This window comes from Martes martes (assembly GCF_963455335.1).
Source record: "Martes martes genome assembly, chromosome: 16".
NCBI lineage: Eukaryota > Metazoa > Chordata > Mammalia > Carnivora > Mustelidae > Martes > Martes martes.
Genome location: NC_137904.1, coordinates 64,594,073 through 64,616,271, shown reverse-complemented (window position 1 = coordinate 64,616,271; position 22,199 = coordinate 64,594,073). Strand labels below are relative to the sequence as shown.

Genomic DNA, 22,199 nt, shown 5'->3' with positions numbered 1-22,199 from the left:
GTTTTCCTGCAGCAAATGGTCTCTCCTACGGCAATTTTCTGGCAAAAGCCCAGCCAAGGGGAGACACACAGTCCCGCCGATGGAGAGACAGTCACAACCCAGCCAGAGGGAGAAGTCCACGGTCCAGCCAACGAGACGGTCACGGCCCATCTGATGGGGAGGGGCCACCGTCCAGCCAATGAGAAGCCACTACCCTCCCAGCTCCCGGTTCCCTCCAATGGACTTTCTGTTTGCAACAGCCCCCGCCCACCCCACCCCCTCTATAAAAGGAGCCTGCCGCGCCGACTGTCCGCACCTGCCCGGGGTTCCGGCGGGAGCCCCGCGGGCTGGGCTGGGGACTCTGCGCTGGCGGAGCCCGCGGTGCCGTTCGGCAGGTTAGCGCCGGACCGGGGCCGCACTGACTCTGCAGACCACACGCGCAGGCTCTGTCTTTTCAAGGCACGAGCCGCTCCAGCCCCAGGAGAACCAGGTCCTCCGAGTTCTGCAGGGGCCCGTCCGCCCGCGCGGGGGTTGGCGGACCTTCGGACACCGCCCGTCTCCGTCAGCGTCGTCGCTTGTGAGCGGTTGTGCTTGCGGGGCACCGGGTTGGTGAGGCGTCCGCCCTGGGCTCGGGTCGTGGCCCCGCGGTCCGGGGAGCGAGGTCGGGCTCCCTCCGGCCCTGCTGCCCCCGCTCGCGCTCTGTCTCCCTCTCCGGCTCGTCAGATGCTAAAAGCGACTTTATCTGAGCGGGATCGACAGGGCGAGCGAGCACGGGCCGGGCGGGGAGACGCAGACGCCCCCCGCTGAGCAGGGAGCCCGATGCGGGGCTCGATCCGGGACCGCGGGATCGCGACGGAGCCGAAGGCCGACGCTTCACCGGCTGAGCCACCCGGGCGCCCCCTTTATCGGCGTCGTAAGCGAGAGTTTTTGCGGCATAATCCGGGCTTCCCGACTCTGTGGGGCTCAGTCGCCCCAGACGTTCTCGGGGGCGGCCGTCACCAGCGCAGCTTCCCGCCCGCAGGCGCTGCGCCCCCCCACGCCACCCGGACGCCACCCGGACGCCACCCGGACGCCACCCGGACGCCACCCGGACGCCACCCGGACGCCACCCGGACGCCACCCGGACGCCACCCGGGCGCCGGGCTCCGCCGCCCAGCCTCCCGCCAGCGGGTGGGTGAGCTGGCGGCGCCGCCCCGGAAGTCAGCCGCAGCCCCGCCCTAACCCCCGGAAGCCGGCCCCGCCCGCTCCGCGGAGCCCGGAAGCCAGCCGTCCCGCCCCCAACCCCGGAAGTTGGCGGCCGGCCACCTGCCCCAGGTCTCGGCCCTGCGCCCGCGCCGCCGGGTCGAGTGCTCGGTAGGCGCGGGAGTCGGGCCGCTGTCGCGGGCGGCCGGGGCGGGCGAGGCGTCCCAGAGCCGCGGGAAGCGGGCCGAGGGCGTGGGGCCTGGCTGGAGGGGTCGGGCGGGTCCAGCCGCAGCGGGGGCAGCCCGGGGGGGACCGAGACGCGGGACTCGTCGGTACCAACCGAACCCACCCTTTACTGTCGTGAGTTTGACTTCACCGCGCCCCAGACCCGGGGGCCCCAGCCGGAGCCCCCGGACCCTCCGCCGCACGTAGCCTGTTGTCCGAGCGGCCGGAGACAGACTCAGACCACGACGAGACTTGGAGTCCCTTTCTCGGGGGCAGCACAGGGCGGTGCGGGCCCTCTGATAGGTTCCGCTGGGGTGTCGGGAGCTCGGATGCTGCCGAGGCTTCCGAGGACTGCGGCTTCCGGGTAGGACGGGGCAGCTGATGGCCAAGCGCTTGTGGCCGCTTCGCGGGTACTGGCTGGGCAGGTGGCCCCCGTGCAGTCGGCGTAACTGAGCAGAGAAGGGCCTTGCAGAGGAAGGGTCCCTGGGGGACCGAAGAGACCGCCGTGGACACAAGCTGACCGGCTCCCAGGCTGGTGAGGAGCTGGGCGCTTGTGTGCAGGCGGCGGCGAGAGGACTCCAGCCGCGGTGTGTTCTGCCCTTCCCCAGCGCGTCCTGTCCGGAGTGGTGCGCGCCCAGACCAGGGATGTACATGCAGGTGGAGTCCCGCACCAGCTCCTGCCTCCATCTGAAGAGGGCGCCAGGCATCAGGTCCTGGTCTTTGCTTGTTGGTAAGGATGTCCGTATTTCCCCCCAGGTTAAAAACCTAATTAAAAAAAAAAAAAGAAAAAGAAACTGTCCTCTGTTCTGTTACCCCCAAGTGTAGCAATTGTTTTGTTACTTTGTATCTTCCCAGCTTTTACCCTATATGCACTGCTTTTGACCTCCATGAGTTCTCTTACCTGAGGATCTGTCCTTTTTCCACCACTTCATGTTATTGTTGTGCAAGTTCTTCTGAGGTCCTCGTGTTCCCCTTTTGTTTGCTTTCATACATCTGGTTGCAAGTGTATGTTAGAGGCTCACGTGATGGGCCACAGTTCACTCCCGTTTTTCCCCCGTCCCTCTAACCGTCCATCCAAGGGTCCTACACTGCAGGGGCGGTGGCACGGTGTTGACGAGAGTGGCCGTGTGAAGAGCGGTGTGGCTGTGCCCTCCGTGGCGTGTCTCTGTCCATCTTTCCCGTGACCCTGCATGCGGCCGCCTGCCTGTTCTTCATCCACACCACGTGGAACGCTGTCTGGCTCTGGCTCCTCAGGTCCGGAGCCTCGACCGGAGGAACATACTCCGGGAATACTGTGAAAGGCATTCGCCATGTTTCTGAGTGCGCTTCCTGGCTGTATCCCCAACTTCTGAGCCTGGTGGTCTTCTGTCCCCCACCCCCATCCCCAGCCGTCTCTGGCACCGGGAAGGGAAGGGCCTGCTCGTCTGAGCCTGTGGCTCCTGGCAGGAGGGGACTCTGGACTCGTGGGGACCCAATAGGGAGGCACTTGCTTTCTTTTCTGTTTGCAGGAATCTTGTCGATTGGCCTGGCTGCTGCCTACTACAGTGGAGGTGGGTGCATCACCTCCTCCCCCTCCCGCAGGAACTTCCGTGGCCCTTTGGGAAAGAGAAAAAGAGAGAGAACCCACCCTTTGTGGTGCTCCCCAAGGCCCAGCCTTTGGGGCCAAGGCACCTCCGCGCAGGTGCAGCCCCAGCAACGTGTGCTGGTGTCCCCTTCTTCTCCTTCAAGATTTTATGTATTTATTTGACAGAGAGAGAGATCATGAGTGGGCAGCGCAGCAAGGAGTGGGAGAGGGAGAAGCAGGCTCCCTGTGGAGCAGGGAGCCTAATGCAGGGCTCAATCCCAGGACCCCCGGACCATGACCTGAGCTGAAGGCAGAGGCTTAACCCACTGAGCCCCCTGGTGCCCCACCTTCTTGTATCTGAAGCCCTCTCCCGCGTCGTGACACATTCTTCAGAAACGTGCTCTCTTGTGTTTGCCTGAGGCCACACTGCAGGCTGAACCACACTTCCAGCCGCCCCTGCACGTCCCCTGACTCCTGTCTCCGGTAGACACTGGAGGGAGAGCAGAGGGCACACAGAGCTGGCCGGCATTTCACACGTGGTTCTGCATGACAGGCAGGGCCAGCAGTGTCGGGTGGCTGCCCTGGGCCGGGGTCAGCCAGCCCCGGAGACCACCCTTGCCCAGTGTCGGCTGGGGAGGGGCCCCCCAGGGCATGTCAGCCTTTGGGCCTCTGCTGCTGCCCCTCACCTGGCTGTCTGCTGTGTTTGCTCTTTAGACAGTCTGGGCTGGAAGCTCTTCTATGTCACGGGCTGCCTGTTCGTGGCCGTGCAGAACCTGGAGGACTGGGAGGTAAGGCCGGCACAGGCAAGGGCGTGAGGGTGCAGTGGGGGTCACAGCAGGGGGAAGGGCTCTGGGGCCTCACACGCCCCATCCTGAAATTTGACCTTACTGGTTTCTGCGCCAAGGAATCTTCGTTTCTCCTAGAAGCTCTTCGTGACGGTTTCCACCGAAATTCTTTACTCCCTAGTGCTGCTGTAGCCCAGGACAGAATGAGGGCCAGCGCTCTCCCCCGTGGGTGGGCCTCTTCACCAGGAACCACAGAACTTGGGGGCTCTCTGACCTCCGGACTTTCACCTCCAGTCCTTTGCTTGATGGCCTCACTGCTGTACTTCTCTTTCCCTTGGGTAGAGCATCTGCTTCCACGGCCCCCTCTCTCTCTACACCCCTGGCCCCCGGGGGGCCCAACAGATGGGGGAGTCCGAGAGGGTGTGGCTATAGGTGTGCGGTTCTGGCGGAGCCGCACGTGGCCGTCCGGGCTGGGTGTCAGCCGGGTGCCCTCTCGAGTGCCTGCTCTGGCCAGTCTGGGCCCTGGAAGTCCCGTGTGTGGCCGGTCTGCACGCACAGAGGCTGCAGCCGGGTGAGCCCCTCTGGCTGGTTTTCCAGGAAGCCGTCTTCGACAAGAACACCGGGCAGGTTGTCCTGAAGACATTCAGCTTGTACAGGAAGCTGCTGACTCTTCTCAGAGCCGGCCACGACCAAGGTGAGGCGCGCGGCGCAGGCGCACGGGCTGTGGCAGGAGGCTGCCGATTCCAGGCTGGATGGAAGGTGGTGAGCAAGACCCAGAGACCAGGCCCGAGGCCTAGAAATGGGGTGGGTCAGAGCTGCCCGCTGGGTGACACAGGGTGCCCCCAGACACTGCTGGGCAGCCTCAAGCTCAGTGGCCGGCCAGTAGGCACGAGGAAGGCGTTTTTCAGCCGCTGGGGGGTAAGATAAAGCAGAAACACAGGCAGTATAGAGCTTAGCCCGTCCTTGGTGTGCCGCTCACGAGAGCACGGGCAGGCCTGCCGGGGTGACCACGGGCAGGCTGCTGCTGCTCACCCGACGGCGCTCTCCGTGCCAGCCTGTGCGGTGGTCACTGGCCCCTGCTGCCATCTTCCGGAGAGTGGCCCCAAAGTGCTGTGCCCAGCACACAGGCGGGAAGGGCAGGCGAGGAGGGGGGACCACTGACTGTCTCCCGCCACGCCCCGCAGTGGTGGTCCTGCTGAATGACATCCGGGATGTGAACGTGGAGGAGGAGAAAGTCCGATATTTTGGGAAGGGCTACGTGGTGGTGTTGCGGTTTGCAACAGGCTTCTCCCACCCCCTCACACAGAACGCTGTCATGGGCCACCGAAGGTAAGCTCTGGGCAGGTGACTGGATTGGTCACAGCTGGCTGGCTGTGCCCCTCGCCCCCAACAGGTGGCCCCCACAGTGGACTGTGTGGCTGGGCCCAGGGAGAGGACTTGGAGGAAGTAGCCCCTGCTGCTAGGGGAATATTGGGGAGTCCCCACAGGGGACAGAGGGGTCTGGGAGTCATGGGAGATGGGGCCCAGAACAGAAGGCACCATGTCCTGGAGGGACCCCTGGGGGTGCTGGAGGTGGGTGGTCCAGCAGGAGAATGGTGTGGTCTTCGTGGCTGCCTCAGGGCTGGCCCTGGTAACCTGCCCTTTCTCCCGGTGTCGGCCTGGCCCAGCGACGTGGAAGCCATCGCCAAGCTTATTGCCACCTTCCTGGAACTGCACCGCCTGGAGAGTCCCGTGGAGCTGTCTCAGAGCAGCGACAGCGAGGCTGATGGCCCGGGGAGCCAGAGCTAACGCCCGTAGAGCCCCTGGCAAGCCTTCCTCCAGCGCCTGGCTGTGTCCCCGCGGCTCCAGGGCGGGACCCTCAGCCATTCCTGCTGCTTGCTTTTGCCCTCTGAGCAAATCCACAGGCTGGACCTTCTGCAGGCTCTGAGCTGTCCAGGGAGGGCACAGGCCTCAGAGCTGCCTCCTGGCATCAGAGGGCTGGCCCCTCTGATGTGAGGGCGGACTCTGAGGGCACACGTACCCCGCTGCCCACCAGCTGCGTGGGCATCAGGTCTCTGAAATGGGACACCCGGAGAGGTTCGTCAGTACCGGCTCCCCCGCAGTTCAGCTCCCCAGTGACAGCAAGACTTCTGCAGGTGTGCACAGTGCCGGCAGCTGGGTCAGGCTCAGAGGGCACCAGGACGACGCCCACACTGGCATGATGTCCCCGGGGATCCCAGTGGGCCCTGCCCCACATGCCGCAACCCTTCCCTGGCTCGGTCCCCTCCGAGGCTAGAGTGCGGTGCTCGCCCAGGGTCTGCAGGGCCCAGGGCGGGCGCTGAGGGTCCCACCTGGCTGTGTGCACTGCAGCCACTCCCAAGGCCTCCCCAGCCCGCACACAGTCCCTGACCAGCCGGGCCTGCCTGCCATGGGGCTTGCGCAGGGTCGGGGGGGCCCCACACAGGGCCTAGGCCAGGGTGGCTCCCTTAGGAACCCAAGCAGGACGTGGGGCCCAGGGCTGCTACAGCAGCCCCCACAGAGGTGAGGCAGCGAGGGCACCTCTGAGCCGGCACTCAGCAGCTGAGCCAGGAACAGCTAAGAAGCGGGGAGCCCCGCAGAGGAGGGTTGTCTCTGGGGAGCCCCGCCCCCTTCTCCACAGGGGCCACCGACAGATCTAGTTTGGGGAACAGTCATTGACACATGCCAAAGTTGGGTTTTTAAGTGGTAAAATTTGAAAGCTTTCTTTTTCTAAAATAAAGTATGAAATGCTGTCACTGGTTTCTGGCGTGGTCACCCCGACTGGAGGGTGCCCTGAGTTGGAGGGACCCGTGTGGCCAACTCCCCTCCGCCTTGGCTGGGCTTGCAGGGTGAGGAGGGTCTCGGGACCACCGGTGTGGGACGCGTGCTGGCAGTGAGGTCTGACTCCCACCAGCAGCGGCTCCAGCTCCCGCTCTCCGTTGTATTTCAAGCGCACGAGTTCCACACGCGGATCGGTTCGCAGGCCTCAGCGTGTCTTCCCTAGACCTCGCCACTCGTCTTGCCCAGTGAGAACCGTCTGCTCCCTGGGTGTGGCCTGTTGCAGGGAGTCCCGGGTACAGGGGGAGGCGGGCGGCCGGCGCCAGGATGGACACAGCTGGACGGGGTGCCTGGCCCGCCCCCTCAGGGGTCCTGAGCCACGTGCGGCCTGGTGCCGGCCGCCTCTCTAAGGTCCCGCAGCAAGGCCTGTAGCCGCCTCAGGCTGGGCTGCACGTTCTCCTCCAGCCACTCCTCCACAGCGTCCGGATAGAAGACACGATGCAGGGCGGCCTCCAGCTCCCGCACCACGGCGCTCCACCTGGCCAGCAGGCTGAGCACCACAGCCGGCAGTGAGCCTGCCTGGTGGGCACCCCTGGGCACCAGCTCACAGCCAGCCTCTGCGCGACACTCATGTCCTCAACAACCTCACGGGTCGCTACGGTTCTGTGCCTGTTTACCCGTGCATAAAATGGCTATCCGTGCCCATGTCACAGCGAGATGGGAATAAAAGTTGGTACGTTTCAACATCGGAAACGGGAACGCGCTCTACGAGCGGCTGGCAGGGTCTGTCTCTACGCGTGAGCCTGTCAACATCTGACCGTGTCTTCCACTCAGTGAGGACACTGCATCGGCCTCAGCTCAGAGTCGTGAGCCATGAGAGCAGCAAGGAGGGCTGCTGGCCAGGAGGGGCCCTGGACCCTGCCCGGGGTGACCCCTCACCCTTTTAGGCTAGGAATGCCCTGGCTTCTCGAACACATACGGCACAGCTGTTTCAGCCAAGATGATTCACCTAAGAACTCATGGCTTAAGACCTAGAAAGCTCGTCCAGGTTCAAAGTCAGAAGCCACAGAGGACGTGCAGCTCTGGGGGTGGGCACTGCCAGGAGCGGGAGCAACTAACCTGAGCACCTGGGGCTGGATGTGCTGGACCATGACCGGGTGGATGAGCTTCCGCCTGCGGTGGTAAGGGCTGAACCAGCCGCTCACGTACCTGGGGGGCAGACCCACACATGCAGGTGCGCCCACTGCGGCTGGCCGGGCAGCCTCGGGGGCGGGGGTGGTTAAGAGAACGTCTCTGAAAAACCTTAAAGAGTCTGGTGGAACATGTAAAACGCCGGCTCCCCCCAGAAAGTCTTTGTCTGGGACGGGCCACCCTCACCCTGTCCTGTAGGGAGTGTGGGCTCAGCCCCTGCCCGCTCACCTGTCCCTCTCCAGCAGCGTGTCCACGGAGCTGCGCAAGTGGAGGCTGACGTGCGTGACGAGGGCCAGGATGTCGCTGCCAGGGAAGGAGCCGGGCCCCTCGCTGCACGAGAGCCGCCGTGCTGAGCTGGGGACCCAAATGTGAGGGGAGAGGCAGGGCCGGGGGCGGGGGGTTACCTTGTAAAATCAGTTATTTCTAGGTTTGAAATCCCGAGAAAGTTCTCCACTTTTGCTTTAACGTCTTCGGTAAACCCTCCTGCAACCAAGCGCAGACGGAGGGGTCAGAGGGGCCTCTGGGGAGAGAGTGGCAGGGCCCCGGCACCACCGTGCAGGCCCGGTGGCAAAGTGACCAAGGAGGTCAGCGTGCACGTGCCAGCCCCAAGCAGACCTCAGCGACGGGGCTTCGTACGAAACACATGAAACGGGCTCACTGTGTTAAAAATGAGAAACCGAAGAGGAGAAGCAGCCCCGCCACCGGGGGGACCATCAGCCTGTGCTGCCCGGCGCGCCCACAGCTGTCCCGGACGTGCGCAGGACCCGGCCGCTGCGGTTTCTCAGATGCGGAACATTCCAGGACAACTGAAACGAGCCAGTGAGGCCTGCACGTACCAATGTGGACCGGGCTCCATGTCAGCTCGCGCGGGAGCAGCTGGTGGGGCACGAGGCCCGGCCCGTCTCCACAGAGGGAGGAGGGCTGTGTGGCAGCGGTGCCCACCTCAGAGGCGGGGCAGCGGAAGCCAGCACCCAGCGTCAACACCAGAGTTGGCTGCAGCGTCCCCACGCCTCTGTCTGAACGGTTCCCGCTAACCCTTCAGAAGGCATGACGCACGGGGAGGCTCAGTGTCTGTCCGGGAGCCGGACCCTGCTTGCCTCGTGCTGCCCCACCCTTGTGCCCCGCGCCCTCACTGACGGGCTGTCCCCCGTGAGCCCACGTCTCTGCCCGTGTGGGGAGCTTGGCCGGCTCAGGGCAGAGTCCTTGTCAGCATGCACCCGGGACGAACTGCTCTCACAGGCTCACTGTGTCTGGGGGCCGCGGGGCGGGTGGGCGGCTGAAGCCCCGTCCACCGGTGAGCATGACCACAGTCCCGCTCTGAGGAGACGCGATCGGGGGCATCTACCCTCCTGCCGCCCGGGAGGAGCAGGGAACCGTACCGTGGAGCAGCGACTGCAGGCAGACGGCCAGGGACGGGATTCCCACGGGAAGCAGCTCGCACAGCACGGAGAAGTGGTCGTACCTACGTCCGGGGGAGAGGGCCGCTCAGCTCCCACCGCCCACCTGCACAGCGGACGCCTGCGCCTCTCCCGCGCACACCCGACCGGCCTTGAGATGCTCCTACAGGGCTGGCTGCTGCCTCGGGCCGCGTCCCACCCGGAGGCCCCGCCTAGGCTTGCTGCTTGGGGCGGACACCCTGACATCCTTAGTAAGTTCTCTGACTGCGCTCTGGGAGACCTAGGGCTCAGCAAGTCACGGGCAGGGGCCTCCCCCCCTCTGCCCTCCCCATCGCAGGGCCAGACCCGTGGCTAGGACTTGGCCAGGAGCCAGGGTTCACCTGTAGCTCACTTTTCAAATAGGGCGAAATCCCTAAAGAGAGAAAATCTCTCCTTGTGCTGGCCACACGTGAGACACGTTTTGTGTGGCCCTGGAGGCAAGGTTGCCGAGGGTGCGGAGGTGTGTGTGGGGGCTGGGAGGACCAGGGTTCATCGCCCCAGACACCCGGAGTGACGTCCCCTCTGCAGGGTTTGGGGGACGGCTGTGGGGGGTGTTAGGGGCCCAGACCAGACGGGCCAAGGAGGGGTGGTCTGTCCCGGGCCATCAGAGCTGCTTGGCCCCTGCCAGGCGGGTGGGCGCCGCCTCACCTCTGCCAGCCGGTCAGGACGATGCCCTGCAGCATGTCCGCAGGCCCACGGGCCGCCACCTGCAGCCACTGCACGTTGTTCCTGAGGTGGTGCTCGATGGGGGTCAGGGCCTGGCTCACCCCCGTGGCCCCCTTGAAGGCGCTGGCAGCCCACAGCCGGAGAAAACCACACTTCCGGTACTTTTCCATGAGAAGAGCTAGGCGGGAAGGTGAGTGGTGTGACGGGCCTGGTCTGAGGAGCCGAGGCCGCCAAGCCTGGACACGGCGCCTGTCGGACCGGAGAGCAGGAGGAGCCCCCAGCCGCCAGCTCGAGTTCCAGGCAGACTGAAGTCTCAGCGAGATCAGAGATGCCGCCCAGATGCTCGTGAGGAAAACAGCAGACAACATGGGACACCCCGGGAGTGACGTGGGCCGGGATGGGTGCCCCGGTGGCCCTGTGGTTGGCCGAGCTCCCTCAGGGAGGGGCCTGTGGGGAAGCGGAGGCAGCTGGCAGGGTCCTGATGAACCAAGGGACGGAGGCCCTTGCACGCCCCTGGCCAGGCAGTCAGGGCTCCAGGGTCTTAGGGGCCGTGGTCCGGGTACTGACCTTTGCCACGGACGTCTAGGTCGGCCCCGTAGTCCCAGAGCACAGGCTCCACGAGCTGTGGTACCCCCGATGCTGGGGGCAGAGAGAGGCTGTGAGCCAAGAGCCACTGCCCTGGCCCCACGGCCCCACGGCCCCGCAGCCCGCACCCTTCCACCCCGGCCCCAGCGTTACAACAGAGCGCACGCTGACGCGCTCGGGAGTCCGGGCTGTAGGTGCAGACCAGACACGGCAAATGCCGCAACCATGGGCTGGCCAACTCTGGCAACGAGCAGACTGAGTTCTGCGAAAGGGGAACCCCCAAGCCGGGAACCCCAGAGCTTCCTGCGCGGGGGAACTGCCCTGTCCGCGTGCCGCGGTGGGGGCGCCGCGACCGGTGCAGCAGGAACACACCACCACCTGGGCTGGATCCTGTCTCGTCTCATGAGAACCCAACGGCCACACTGTTCGGGGCTGCCTCCGGGACACCTGGCCTTGCAGAGGCTGGGGCAGTGGCCACGCTCTGGGCGGGGGCTCTGAGTGGACCATGAGGTGCGTCTCCGGTCTCAGCCCGGAGCCTCAGATGGGCTGAGCCCTGGCGGGCTGGAGGGGCTGCTGTCCTTGACCGGCAGCCTGTGTGAGTCTCAGCCACAGCGCCCGCAGGGTTGGCCACGGGGTCCCATGGGGTCAAGGCGGCCGGAAGCACTGGACACTCCAGGCCCAGTGGGACCCTCTCCCCACCCTCCTCCCCCTGCTGGCCAGGCCCACCAGGGCCCCATGGCTACTCTCGGCTTCAGACCTACCACTGTGCACTCCCTGCTGGGGGAATGGCATTTTGTGTGAGAAAGTTTGGAGAGTGACTCTAAGGGGGTCGCCCGGAGTGAGAGCTTTGGGGGAGGGGTCCCAGAGTCCGCCCCCAGCAGTCACTCGCCTCCTCACTCCCGGCACCAGCGGCCTGGGGGAGGCACCTGCTGACCTGAGAGCTGGTCCTCGGGGATGGCCCGCAGCATGTCGTCCCACACCAGGGGCCTCGTGGCAGGGTGCCGGGCCAGCACGTGGCAGGCCACTGCCTTTATGTGGGACAGACACAGTCTTGCTTTGGTGTTACGCTCCTGCTGCAGCCACCGTCTCGAGGCCTCGCCCTCGCCAAGGTAATAGACCTGGAAGGAAGCACAGGACGGGTCTGCCCGGACTGCCCAGCCTCACTGCGGACACACCTGGGAGAGGCCGGCCCAGGCCACGTCTGCCAGGGTTGCAGCGGCGGCTGCCCGCGCAGAGGAGTTGGGGGAGGGGCTCCTCCTTCCCCGAGACCTGACGTCCACTCCAGGCTTCCTTTAAGCATTCACAGCAGCCCGAGGGCAGAAATAACCAAGGTGTCCACCAGCCAGCAAGCAGATGACCAATGCGGGGGCTGGCTCTGCCGCCGCTCGGGTGTGGACAGCATGGCCATTTCAGGTCAGAGCCCAGCCCTCGTCCATCCTGCAGGGCACCCCTCGCTGTGCTCAGCAATACAGCTTTGCCCACACAAGGTCCCGGGTCAGCTGCGATGGATGCCCTCACCGGGGACGTCTCCTCGGCCGGTTCTTCTTTATCCTTGGCACGTGGACTAGTTTTCTATGTAAGAAACTACCCCACAAGGTGGGAAAAGGGCCCTTGAAGGGAAGAAGAGAGGCTGCTGCGGTCTGGGAGGGACACACCGGGCAGGCGAGGCTCAGGGGTGGACAGAGCATCGAAGGACCCACCTCGTCACAGCCGACATGGAACCACCGGGCACCCGGGTGCAGCTCCAAGACCTGGTTGACCATGGCTCCCACCAGCGCCAGGGCCTCCGCCTCATGGGGGTTCAGGGTGTTCGGGAAAAGTGCCACTTCTCGGAGGTGAGCGAGAGCCTCGTGCTTCAGCACAAACTGCAGAGATACAGGAGGTGACAGGAGGGGACACTGGGATGCAGAAGCCTGCAGCTGACCCAAAGCAAGGGTTGGCTCCAGGTCCCCCCCCCCAAGGGTGCTGGGGGGCCGGGCGGAGCCTGTGGCTGGCTCATGGCCCTTCTGCCAGGTCTACCTGGGCCCGGTGAGAAAAGTAAAAGCCAGGCTCATTCACACTCAGATGGAGCGGCCACCAGCCTGAAATGGGATGGGTGACTGGACATGAGAGCCACAGAGGTGACACACACTCTCCTCACACCCCGGCTGACCAGAGGCCACACGCACACCCACAGCCGAGGCAGATGGGGCACTGGCTGAACTCCCAGTGCCCCCAGCCCGTACCACAGGGTGGGTCCTCACAGCCCCAAGCCACCGCGGCCCAGACCCTGGCTGAACACCAGCCATGAAGGCAGAGGGGTGGCCCTAGGAAGCCAGGCCACAACCGCAAGTACGAACAGCAGCTGACCGAAGCCGTCAGTGGCCGCACGGCCGGGGCACGGGCTCTGAGACTGAAAGCAATTTACAACCAGCTGCAGCGGCAAAAGTCAGATTCACGATACTATCTGAAATGCCCAATTTTCAGCGAAAAATCATGAGATGCGCAGGGGCGCCTGGGTGGCTCAGTGGGTTAAAGCCTCTGCCTTCGGCTCAGGTCATGATCCCAGGGTCCTGGGGTCGAGCCCTGCGTCGGGCTCTCTGCTCAGCGGGGAGCCTGCTTCTCCCCTTCCCCTCTCTCTGCCTGCCTCTCTGCCTTCTTGTGATCTCTGTCTGTCAAATGAATAAATAAAAAATTTTAAAAAGATTTTATTTATTTGAAAGAGAGAAAGCAAGCGAGCACAAGCTGGGGGGAGGGGCAGAGTGAGAGACTCAGGCAGACTCCCCGCTGAGCAGGGAGCCCGACGCGGGGCTCAATCCCAGGACCCTGAGCTCATGACCAGAGCCCGAAGACAGATGCTTAACAGACTGAGCCCCCCAGGCGCCCCAATCCCAGCAAGGTTTCTTACAGATGTACAAACTGAGTGGAAAATAAAGCTCTTGTTACCTGATTTTACTTAAGAGTCACAGTGAAACAACAGGAATAAAGACAAGAAGGACGAAGGGACAGACGCACAGATCGATGAACAGAACAGTTCAGAAACGGACCTTCACAAAAAAGGTCAAGTGGCTTTGACACAGGTACAGAAGCAACCCCAGATTCCGGAGTCTAAAGGTAGGATCATCCCTCAGTAAGTGGTGCTGGCCCGACCGGCCGTCTCAGCGGTCATGCACTATATGCAAAAAAACAATGACCCTCACTCTAACCCTCACAGCTTACACAAAAATTAACTCGGCATGGACCGTGACAGCAAGTGGGAAGTGTGCGAACGTAGAACTTTAGAAGGAAAGAGGAAAAATCTCCGGGAGCCAGTGAGTGGCGGAGTTCTTGGAAACGACACGAGGAGCAGAGCCCATCAAAGCAAAACCGAGAAGTCGCACGATCAAAATCAGACACTTTTGCTCTTTGAGATCCTTGGAAGGACTGAAAACACAAAGACCAGACCGGGAGCAAACGCCTGCAAGTCGTCATCCAACAACAACCTTCGTATCCAGAACGTCCAGAGAACTGAACCCAACAGTTCGGAAGATCAAACGTGCAAAGTCCCTGTAGTGATTTCACCAGAGGGCACATCCTGATGGCAAGTAAGTGCACGTTAACGGTCTTTCTCCAGGAGCCAACCCTGAGGACACCCGGGCCTTGGGCTTCCGGAGGCGCAAGTCACCTGGTTGGAGTCCTTTGCTGCGGTGGCCCCAGGAAACAAACCGACTCAGAGCAGCCAGGCTCCTCGAGGAGCAGGAGTGGGGGAGCGACTGGGAGAAGGGGTCAGAGCGGCACCATGAGGGGGGCCTTCGGGCAGGTCAGGCGGCGGTTCACACAGGGCTGGAGGCAGAGGGCTGGCGGCCGCCGCCCCGAGACAGAGGAGCAAAGGCAGCAGGGCGCGCGATGGCCCGAGTGTGGGGGCGTGCGGGGCGCCAGGACGGGGCAGGGGAGCCTCTGGGGGTCGTGGAGGACGAAGGGGAAGCAGGAGTGGACATGGCACTGTCTGCACAGGGAGGGTCTGGAGAGGAGCCGCGGGGACCGCCGCCACACCCAGCGGGAGCGACAGGATGGCACGCCGCTCCAGAAGCAGTGTGGCCGGGAGTGGGGGCCGGGAGAGTGGGGGGCTTGGGAGGGAACTGCCGGGGCTGCGAAAAGCCGGAGTCAAGGAAGACGGACCAGAACCTGTCACTACATTTAGCGACTTGGAGGACAGCGGGGCCCTGGAGGGGCGCTCTGTGGACTGCAGCCGAGGCGGCGGGAAGCGAGGAGCCCAGGGAGCACGGCCGGGCCGTCCGCTCCGGAGGCCTGGGCGCGGGGGACGCAGGCAGGGGAGGGGGCGCGTGAGCGGACGTGGGCGCAGCTGCTCTGACGCAACTCGCACCTGAACAGCTGGGGGAGGGCCGGCCACGGGGCCAGGGGCGTCCAGTGAGGAGCACCCGGAACCTGCAGCCATTACATCCAAGCTGCGTCTAATCCGCTGCCCGTCTTTTGTGCAGGTGTGAAAACTATTTCTTTTTTTTTTTTTTTTAAAGATTTTATCTATCAGATAGAGATCACAAGTAGGCAGAGAGGCAGGCAGAGAGAGAGAGGAAGGGAAGCAGGCTCCCTGCTGAGCAGAGAGCCCGACGTGGGGCTCGATCCCAGGACCCTGAGATCACGACCTGAGCCGAAGGCAGAGGCTTTAACCCACGGAGCCACCCAGGCGCCCCGGTGTGGAAACTGTTTCTGAAGAGCACACAGGAGCCGGGAACATCTCCAGTGTTAAGTGAGGAAGGCAAGTTAGAACGGAGACCACCGTGGCCCGCAGGGCTCCAAGGGATCAGGCCTCCGCCCCAGCCCCGCCCCTCCATGCCCTGGACAGAGGATGCTCGGACCTGGAGCTCTGTGCTCTTCCGCCACGTGCCGGGCAGAGCTTGAGAAAGAGCTGCTCCCCGCCTGTGGCTAGCCACTGCCTGTGGACCCCCGAGCCCCACACCTGGCACCAGGTAACTGCTGTTCCTCCCACTTACCTCCATGTGTCCAAATGTCTGCACCAATGGAATGACCTCTAGCTTGTTCAGTGTAGCCAGGTGTAGGATCTCTTTGATTTCAGGGGGGCTGGGAGACAAAGATCACCCAGAGGTTCACTCCGGTGCCTTCACACCAGCCCCTGTTCACACTCCCCCCTCCCCTGTCAGGTTCCGGCGGTGCATATTCCTGCAGAAGCTAGTATGCTCACTATTTCCAAAAAGCTCAAAAGATACTCCTAAGACTTCACAGAGGGCTCCCACCTGGAACTGGGGGAAATGATGCTCTGTTAGGTCCTCAAGGAACAGTTTGCTTTTTACCAGCTATTTTCACCCAAGCTCTGTAAAAAGCTAAAGTCCTTTTATAAGAAACTGGGCCATACATGGAGTCATATTCTGGAACAGGAGTCGGCAGACGGGCCCAAGGACAAATTCGCCCGTTTTCATACGACCCGTTACCTAATAACTTGGTGGAGAGAAATCAGGAGAAAAATTTTTCGTGACGTGTCGAAGTTCCACGAAATTCCCATTTCAGTACCCACCAGAGGAACCTTACGGGAAATCCACCAGGGCCGGCTGCTTGTGCCCCCAGACTGCTGCAGCAGAGACCAGGTGGGCTGCATAGCCCAAACTACGGACCGTCTGGCCCTTTCCAGAGAAGCTGGTGACCCCTTTAATAGAGGAAGTTTAAAAGACCTTCAAGGTTACACTGGGTGGGGGGGACTCATCCCTGTCGGGGGCTGGTGACCTCTGAGACATGCCTGAATGGGGGGATGCTCTGGCGGGGACATGGATGGCACCCGGGAAGGGCCGGCTGCCTGCTCCGGCATGAGCTTCTACACAGGAATTTATCTCAAGATGAAAGCGAGCTCCAGGTTCTGGGTGTGTGTCTGATCATCTCCTAACCAGTTCTACCAGTGCACGGGCTCCACACAGACCCTTTCAAGCTCCACAGGTATCCCAGCACTTGCTTCCACTTAACAAACAAGCAAATGAACAGACCATGTTTGTCGTTAGAAGACAAACAAAGCGAGCAGCATGGGAAGAACGGAGACTTCCAGCAACTCCCTGCAGCATGAACACTCGAGACACACACGTGGGGCACGAGCCCCTCGCGCAGCTCTGACACGGAGCCGACCCTCCCCGCAGAGCGGCCCGCCAGCCGGACGCTGGCTTCTTCTGACCCTCATGAACACAGGGCATCAGAACCTTTTAAAAATCCTTACCAATTTGATAGCCAGAATGGCATTTCACTTGATTTAATTCACTTTATTACTACTGTATTGCTTATTGGCCATTTTTACTTTTGGGGGGGACTGGCCCAAATGTCCTTTGCTTATTTTCCTGTCGGGCTGTTACTGACTAACACGGACACCAGAACCCTGAAGCCAAGCGGGGTGCGCCCACGGCCGCCACATCTGCGTTTACTGACTCTGACCCTCCGACCCCCTTTAATCTTTGCTTTCCTGGTGAGGGTCCCAACTGTGGCCTTAAAGAGCAGCATCCCCGTCCCCTTAATCCCCCCCGTCTCCCCATCTTTCTCCTTCCCCCCAAAATGTTCTCAAATTCTCTCCAGCAAAGGTATCTTATTTTTGTAACTAAGACATGAGTTTAAAAGCCAGGAGAGGGCTGCCCACCACTGCCAAACCCTCGCCCAGCCTGCCCACACCGCCGGCGGCCCCGCTCTCTCCGTGGCTGGGGATACCTGTATGCGTGCTTGGCTCTCAGCAGCCTGAGGCGGCCCTCGTAGGGAAACATGTCCTCATACTCGAGGAGGAGCCCGTTGGCGCCCAACGCGTGGAACAGAGGAAAGACCTGGAGGACCAGAGACGCTGTGAGGAAGCGACTACGTGAAGGAGGCCGACAGAGGTGCCACACGTGGCCCGTCTTCCTGCCCGTGGACACGGGCTGTCGATGTTCTCATTTCTCCTGGAAACACTGAACCTGGAATGCGTACTTCGCGTCGCACCGATCAAACTCTGACACGGCTAACCCGCGTGCTCGGCACGGGGCTGGGGGGTCTGCACCCGCGGAACGGAGCCGTGGCTCAGCCCCGCGGTTAACCCCGAGGCGGTGGGGGCTGAGGGTGGGACGGGGGCGGGCTGCTCCCGGCTGCGCTCACGGGGCCTCCCCTCGTTCACCCCATTTCGTCCTCTACCTTTGCTTCAAAGGAGACGAGCTCTTATTCTCAAGGACTTTCGGGTCTAGTTCACGTCTACAGAATTATTTCCTTCCGGTCTGATGTCAAGTCCAGGGTGGGAAAGGGATCATGGGCACCAGCGGAAGGGCCTCCAGCAGGTAACTAAACAGCAAGCCCTCCCCGGACAAGGGTCCCTGCAGGTTCCACGAGACTTTTCACACTCCTGCTGACGTGCCCGTGGGAGCTTTCCTTTCCCACGAGCGTGGGGACCTTCGGGAGCAAGCTGGACGGAAGCAGGACAGCCTGGGGCCGAAACTTCACCGTGGCCAACGCACAACCAAGAGCTGACGCCAGCTACGAAGAGAGGCAGACAGACTGGGAAGGAGCGGGCGGGCGCAGGTCAGGCAGGCGGGTGACGCCGCACAACGTTCTTGGCATCTTCCCACCTCCTCAGCCCCCTGCGGCCATCGGACCGCCACAGCCTGCTGGGCGCTTCGGCTGTTGGGGTCGGCGGTGATCCTCTGTGCCGTGGGTCGGGGGGAGGCTGTGGGGTGGGGCGGCCCGGGTGTCCCCAATGCACACTCCTGCCGGGTGCTGGGACAGGGAAGGTCCTCGCTGTAAAGCTGCACACGCGCGGGCGCGCGCGCGCACACACACACACACACACACACACACACACACACACACACACGGGGCGTGCTATGCCAGCCTCACGCATCTGTCCCCGAAACTCAACATCATTTCCCCTAATTTCCCCCTTTCTGACTGGAGTATTTCTAAGCAAATCCCAGACAAAACAACTGTGCGTGTGTAAACACTTCAGTATATATCCCTGATGAAGATTTTTTACAGAAACACGACCACACGCCAGGATCCCACCTAACCAAATCTTCAGTGTCATTCCGTTCAAAGCTCCCTGTGCTAAGACCTTCTCACATGTGGCTTGTTGGAGCCCAGTCCAAACAAGGTCATACACTGCATCGTTTGAATAGATCTTTTAAGGTTCTCTGATTTTTAATAGTCCCCTCTGCTTTTTTAATTTGGAATTTATTTGTTGAAGAAACCGAGTCACTTGTTTTGTATAATTTTCCAGGTTTTGGATTCTCACAATATCCTGTAGTGTGTTTGCCCATTTCCTACTCTCGTGTGTGATGGTGGTCAGACCTGAAGGGGGGACTGGACCCAGGTGTCATTCTTTGGGCACAAGTACTTCACAGATGATTCTAGAAGTCCCAAGTCTGGCTGCCCCAGCAGACTGGTGTTAGGCTGACCAGTGGGCCCAGGGGCATCAGCCAGACCCACGCCTTGAACTTCTGTCTCCTGGTTTTAGCGGCTGCTGACATCGCCGCCCAGCCCACTCAACGGGGGCTGCACGGGGCGATCGCCATGCCGTCCTTCCTGCGATCACTGGCTGGAACTCTACTTCCGCTGGGCCGTTACATGGTCGTTCCAGTCCCGATGCTGCTGCAGCTCGTTCTTGGTCTTCAGTCACTCACTCACTCCTTGGACGTCCACGATAGCTGGCCTGCGGCTCTCGTACCCGATGGTCCACTCGGTTGGATACAAAATCTTTCAGTATCTTAAATATGTTACGCCCTTGTCTTCTGTCCTAAAACGCTGCTCTCAAAGGACCTGATGCTGATCTGATTATCCTTCCCTCATACAGAACTTGTAGCTTTCCCCCGTGTGCCCAAATGAGTTGTTCACTTTCATTTTCTTTAAAATCTGATACACTTACGAAAAGACGCCTTAATGTCTACCATTCTCGGTATATGGTATGCCCTTTCCTTTTTGAAGATTTATTTATTACTTGAGGGAGAGAGGGAGAGAGCGCATGCATGGGGGAGGGGCAGAGGGAGAGAGGCACAAGCGACCTCCCAGCCCAGAGCTGGGACACTGACTCCAGGCTTGATCCCACGCCCCAAGAGTTCGTGAAGTGAGCTGAAGCGGAGAGTCAGATGCTCAACTGGCCGAGCCAACCGGGCGCCCCAGCTCTGCCCTCTCCGTGCGCAGACCCAAGTATCCCTAGACTTCAGGGAACTGCCTCTGGGGTCCCGAGCATGTGTTCTCCTCCCTGGGCCCGCTGCAAACTGAAAACACGGTGACAGTAGTGCCTTCCGCATCGAGGCGGGGGTCTGTTCCCAGCTGACCTGAGACTCGCGGCTTCGGCTCCCGTGCTCTCCAAGCCCTGTGAGCACCGCGCTGAGAGGCCGGCCTAGCCGCTGGGAGGGAGGGGGCCGCGTGCAGGACCAGACCCAGGCACCCAGTGCACAGCCAGCACAACTGCTGGACGCGTGGGACCATCCTGGACCATCGGGTGTTCCTAGTTGTCAGGGGACTGCCAACACGGGAGGGAGCCCGGGGCGGACCAGCCCACGGGGCTCCTGCGACAGGTGAGCTGGACCTTCTTGGCTCATCTTCTCATCCGTCAGAACGCATTTGTCCCTGCACGCGTGGCGTTCTCTCTTTCCGTACTTACTTCCCAACAGTAAGTTGGGACTTTCTGCGACGCCTGCTCATGTTGGCTCCTCTCCTCTCGTCTGCCTCTCCGCCAGAGGCTGCCTCTGCCTCCATGCTCCCCGCACTAGAACCTTTGCTCTGCTTTACTTTCCATGTCCCAGTCCAGCTCCCCACGATTCTCTCCTCAACACTGTGTTCTTTATGCATGGCTCTGCCTTTCTAGAAGTTTCTGGAAGGTGTTTCTGAGAGCCCTAGGCCTCTCCAGCATCTTCTTCTGAGTCTTTGTGCACTGCAGCCAGTGAAACCTTCCCCCACTGCTCTCTGACGGAGGACCTGTACTTGCGGGCCTGGGTCCTCTGGTCTTGGACCTGTCAGAATTCCTTCCTCTCTCCTCCATCACCTCCTGCCTGGTTCCTAATCCCACATGGGTGGTATGCTGTACCACATGCATTTTGGAATTCACGGGGATACCCTCATACCTACTTTTGTTGAAGAGTGTATTAGTTTTCTAGGGCTGCTATACCAATGAACACAAACTGGGTGGCTTAATACAATGAGAATTTTCTCTTCCAGTTCTAGGAGTCAGAAATATAAAACATCAGGGTGTGGGCAGGGCGGTGCTCTCTCTGAAGGCTCCACGGAAGAACCCTTCCTTGCCTCTTCCAGCGTCTGGTGCTGCTGGCAGTCCCAGCACTCCCTGGCTTACAGCCGCATCCCTCCGATCTCTGCCTCTGTCTTCACACGGTGCCCCTGTGTCTAAAGTTCCCTCTTCCTATAAGGACGTCACTTACTGGACTGGGGCTGCCTGACTCCAATGTGGCCTCATCTTATGTCCACTGTAATTGCAAAGACCCTATTTCCAACTGAGGTTACCTTCATAGGTACGAGTAGTTAAGATTTGAACATCACCTTTTTGGGAGACACAATTCAGCCCACAACAGAGAGTCTGTGGGTCTCCTTTGCTGGGTTCCCTAACCCTTGCCTCCTTTTCCTATCTTAGCTGCTCTGTTCTATGAAGAGATTTGATGGAAATTCACAGTCTCTGCTGCTGCCACCATCGTGCCCCTGCCTAGGACCCCATGGTTGTGCTCTAAGCACACATTTCTATAGAATACTGTTCACAACTTTGAAGACCAAACCCGAGGCAAGGAAGATTGTCTACAGGGAAAGGGGCACTTACCTCTGAGAGGTAGGAAACCTTTGGTGGAGCTCCTTTAAGGTCCAAATGAACTAATCGCATCTTAAAGGGTGAAGAGCCTGACATTTCACTATTTTTCATGAAGTTTTTATAACAAAAATCTCTTGTCTGGGCACTTCTTCCTAGTGGAGAAATTCAAAGTTATAAGTGGGCAGAGGCCCCTTTTAGCCTCTGCCCTTCCACTCTGTGCTTCCATTCCCACATGCCCAGTTTTGCGTTTTTCGCTGGGAGGAAACTCATTTCACCAACATGAAAATGAATCAAGAAGTCTACTTCATGCTCAAATAAAGAGACCTCTGCCATTCAATTAGGATTTGCTCCTAAAACAGAAGAGCACTGGTTTCCTCGTAAGAGGGCTATGATCTGCAACAACACAAATGACTACAAAATAATTGTTTTAAAGACCGTCTCAAGTTGTCCATACTGTGCTGGCGAAAAGAGGCATCTTTCACGTCGTCCTACAGTATGATGCTCTGTAGAAAATTTATCCTTTATTTTGCTTTCAAGAGCATTAAAAATAATTTACATTTCCACAGGTGAGGTCGGCTCCAGACCTGGCCGTATGGAAGACACTAAAATTGGGTCCAGGTCAGAGAAGACTGTCCAGAATTCAAGACAGACCACCCTGGGTCAGGCTGACTCGCTTCTATTAAATTAGAGGAAGGGTCTGGAGGACAGTGACGTCGCTGGGAAAGAGTGCAGCCCCCCTCCCCATTGTAAAAAACACAAAGGACCAGATGAGAAAAGTGAAAGGAAATCTCTGCGTATGGGTCCGGCTTGCGGGAGGGTCATTCAAACGACTCGCGGGGCGCGAGGACCCCCGACCCTGCGAAATCTGTTCTAAACCGGCGCACGCAGAAACCAGTTCAACTTTCTAAAACAGAAATCGTATTCAAAACGGCCTCAGCGACGAAACTCCCGGAGTGACGACCCAAGTCACCCGACGGGCCGGTGGGTTTCGCGCAAACGCGTCCCGAGCGCGGCTCGAGCCGGACCGCGGGGAAACCCGGGGCTGCGGGGACGGGCTCCGGCGGGCGGGCGCGCGG

At 60.9% G+C, this 22,199-nt stretch overlaps 2 protein-coding genes across 2 annotated transcripts in view; one reads left to right on the top strand and one right to left on the bottom strand.

Annotated features, from left to right (window-relative positions):
- The first annotated feature begins 291 nt into the window (after positions 1–291).
- On the top strand, positions 292–6,491 carry CYBC1 (cytochrome b-245 chaperone 1). The gene is made up of 8 exons (XM_080825557.1): positions 292–892; positions 1,001–1,332; positions 1,995–2,116; positions 2,895–2,936; positions 3,665–3,738; positions 4,333–4,429; positions 4,920–5,064; positions 5,403–6,491. The coding sequence occupies exons 3-8, from the start codon at positions 2,032–2,034 to the stop codon at positions 5,521–5,523; spliced, it is 564 nt and encodes a 187-aa protein (XP_080681683.1). The 5' UTR covers positions 292–892; positions 1,001–1,332; positions 1,995–2,031; the 3' UTR covers positions 5,524–6,491.
- HEXD (hexosaminidase D) overlaps positions 6,426–22,199 on the bottom strand; it is a 16,210-nt gene continuing 436 nt past the window's right edge. The window contains exons 2-13 of the mRNA XM_080825498.1: positions 21,136–21,275; positions 17,061–17,170; positions 15,359–15,446; positions 12,089–12,253; positions 11,323–11,506; positions 10,371–10,442; positions 9,786–9,981; positions 9,081–9,163; positions 8,106–8,184; positions 7,930–8,031; positions 7,630–7,719; positions 6,426–7,060 (exon numbers count right to left, since the gene is read on the bottom strand). Of these exons, the coding sequence (XP_080681624.1) occupies positions 6,874–7,060; positions 7,630–7,719; positions 7,930–8,031; positions 8,106–8,184; positions 9,081–9,163; positions 9,786–9,981; positions 10,371–10,442; positions 11,323–11,506; positions 12,089–12,253; positions 15,359–15,446; positions 17,061–17,170; positions 21,136–21,234 (1,455 nt within the window). The 5' untranslated portion in view covers positions 21,235–21,275 and the 3' untranslated portion in view covers positions 6,426–6,873. The remainder of the gene's footprint in view (positions 7,061–7,629; positions 7,720–7,929; positions 8,032–8,105; positions 8,185–9,080; positions 9,164–9,785; positions 9,982–10,370; positions 10,443–11,322; positions 11,507–12,088; positions 12,254–15,358; positions 15,447–17,060; positions 17,171–21,135; positions 21,276–22,199) is intronic.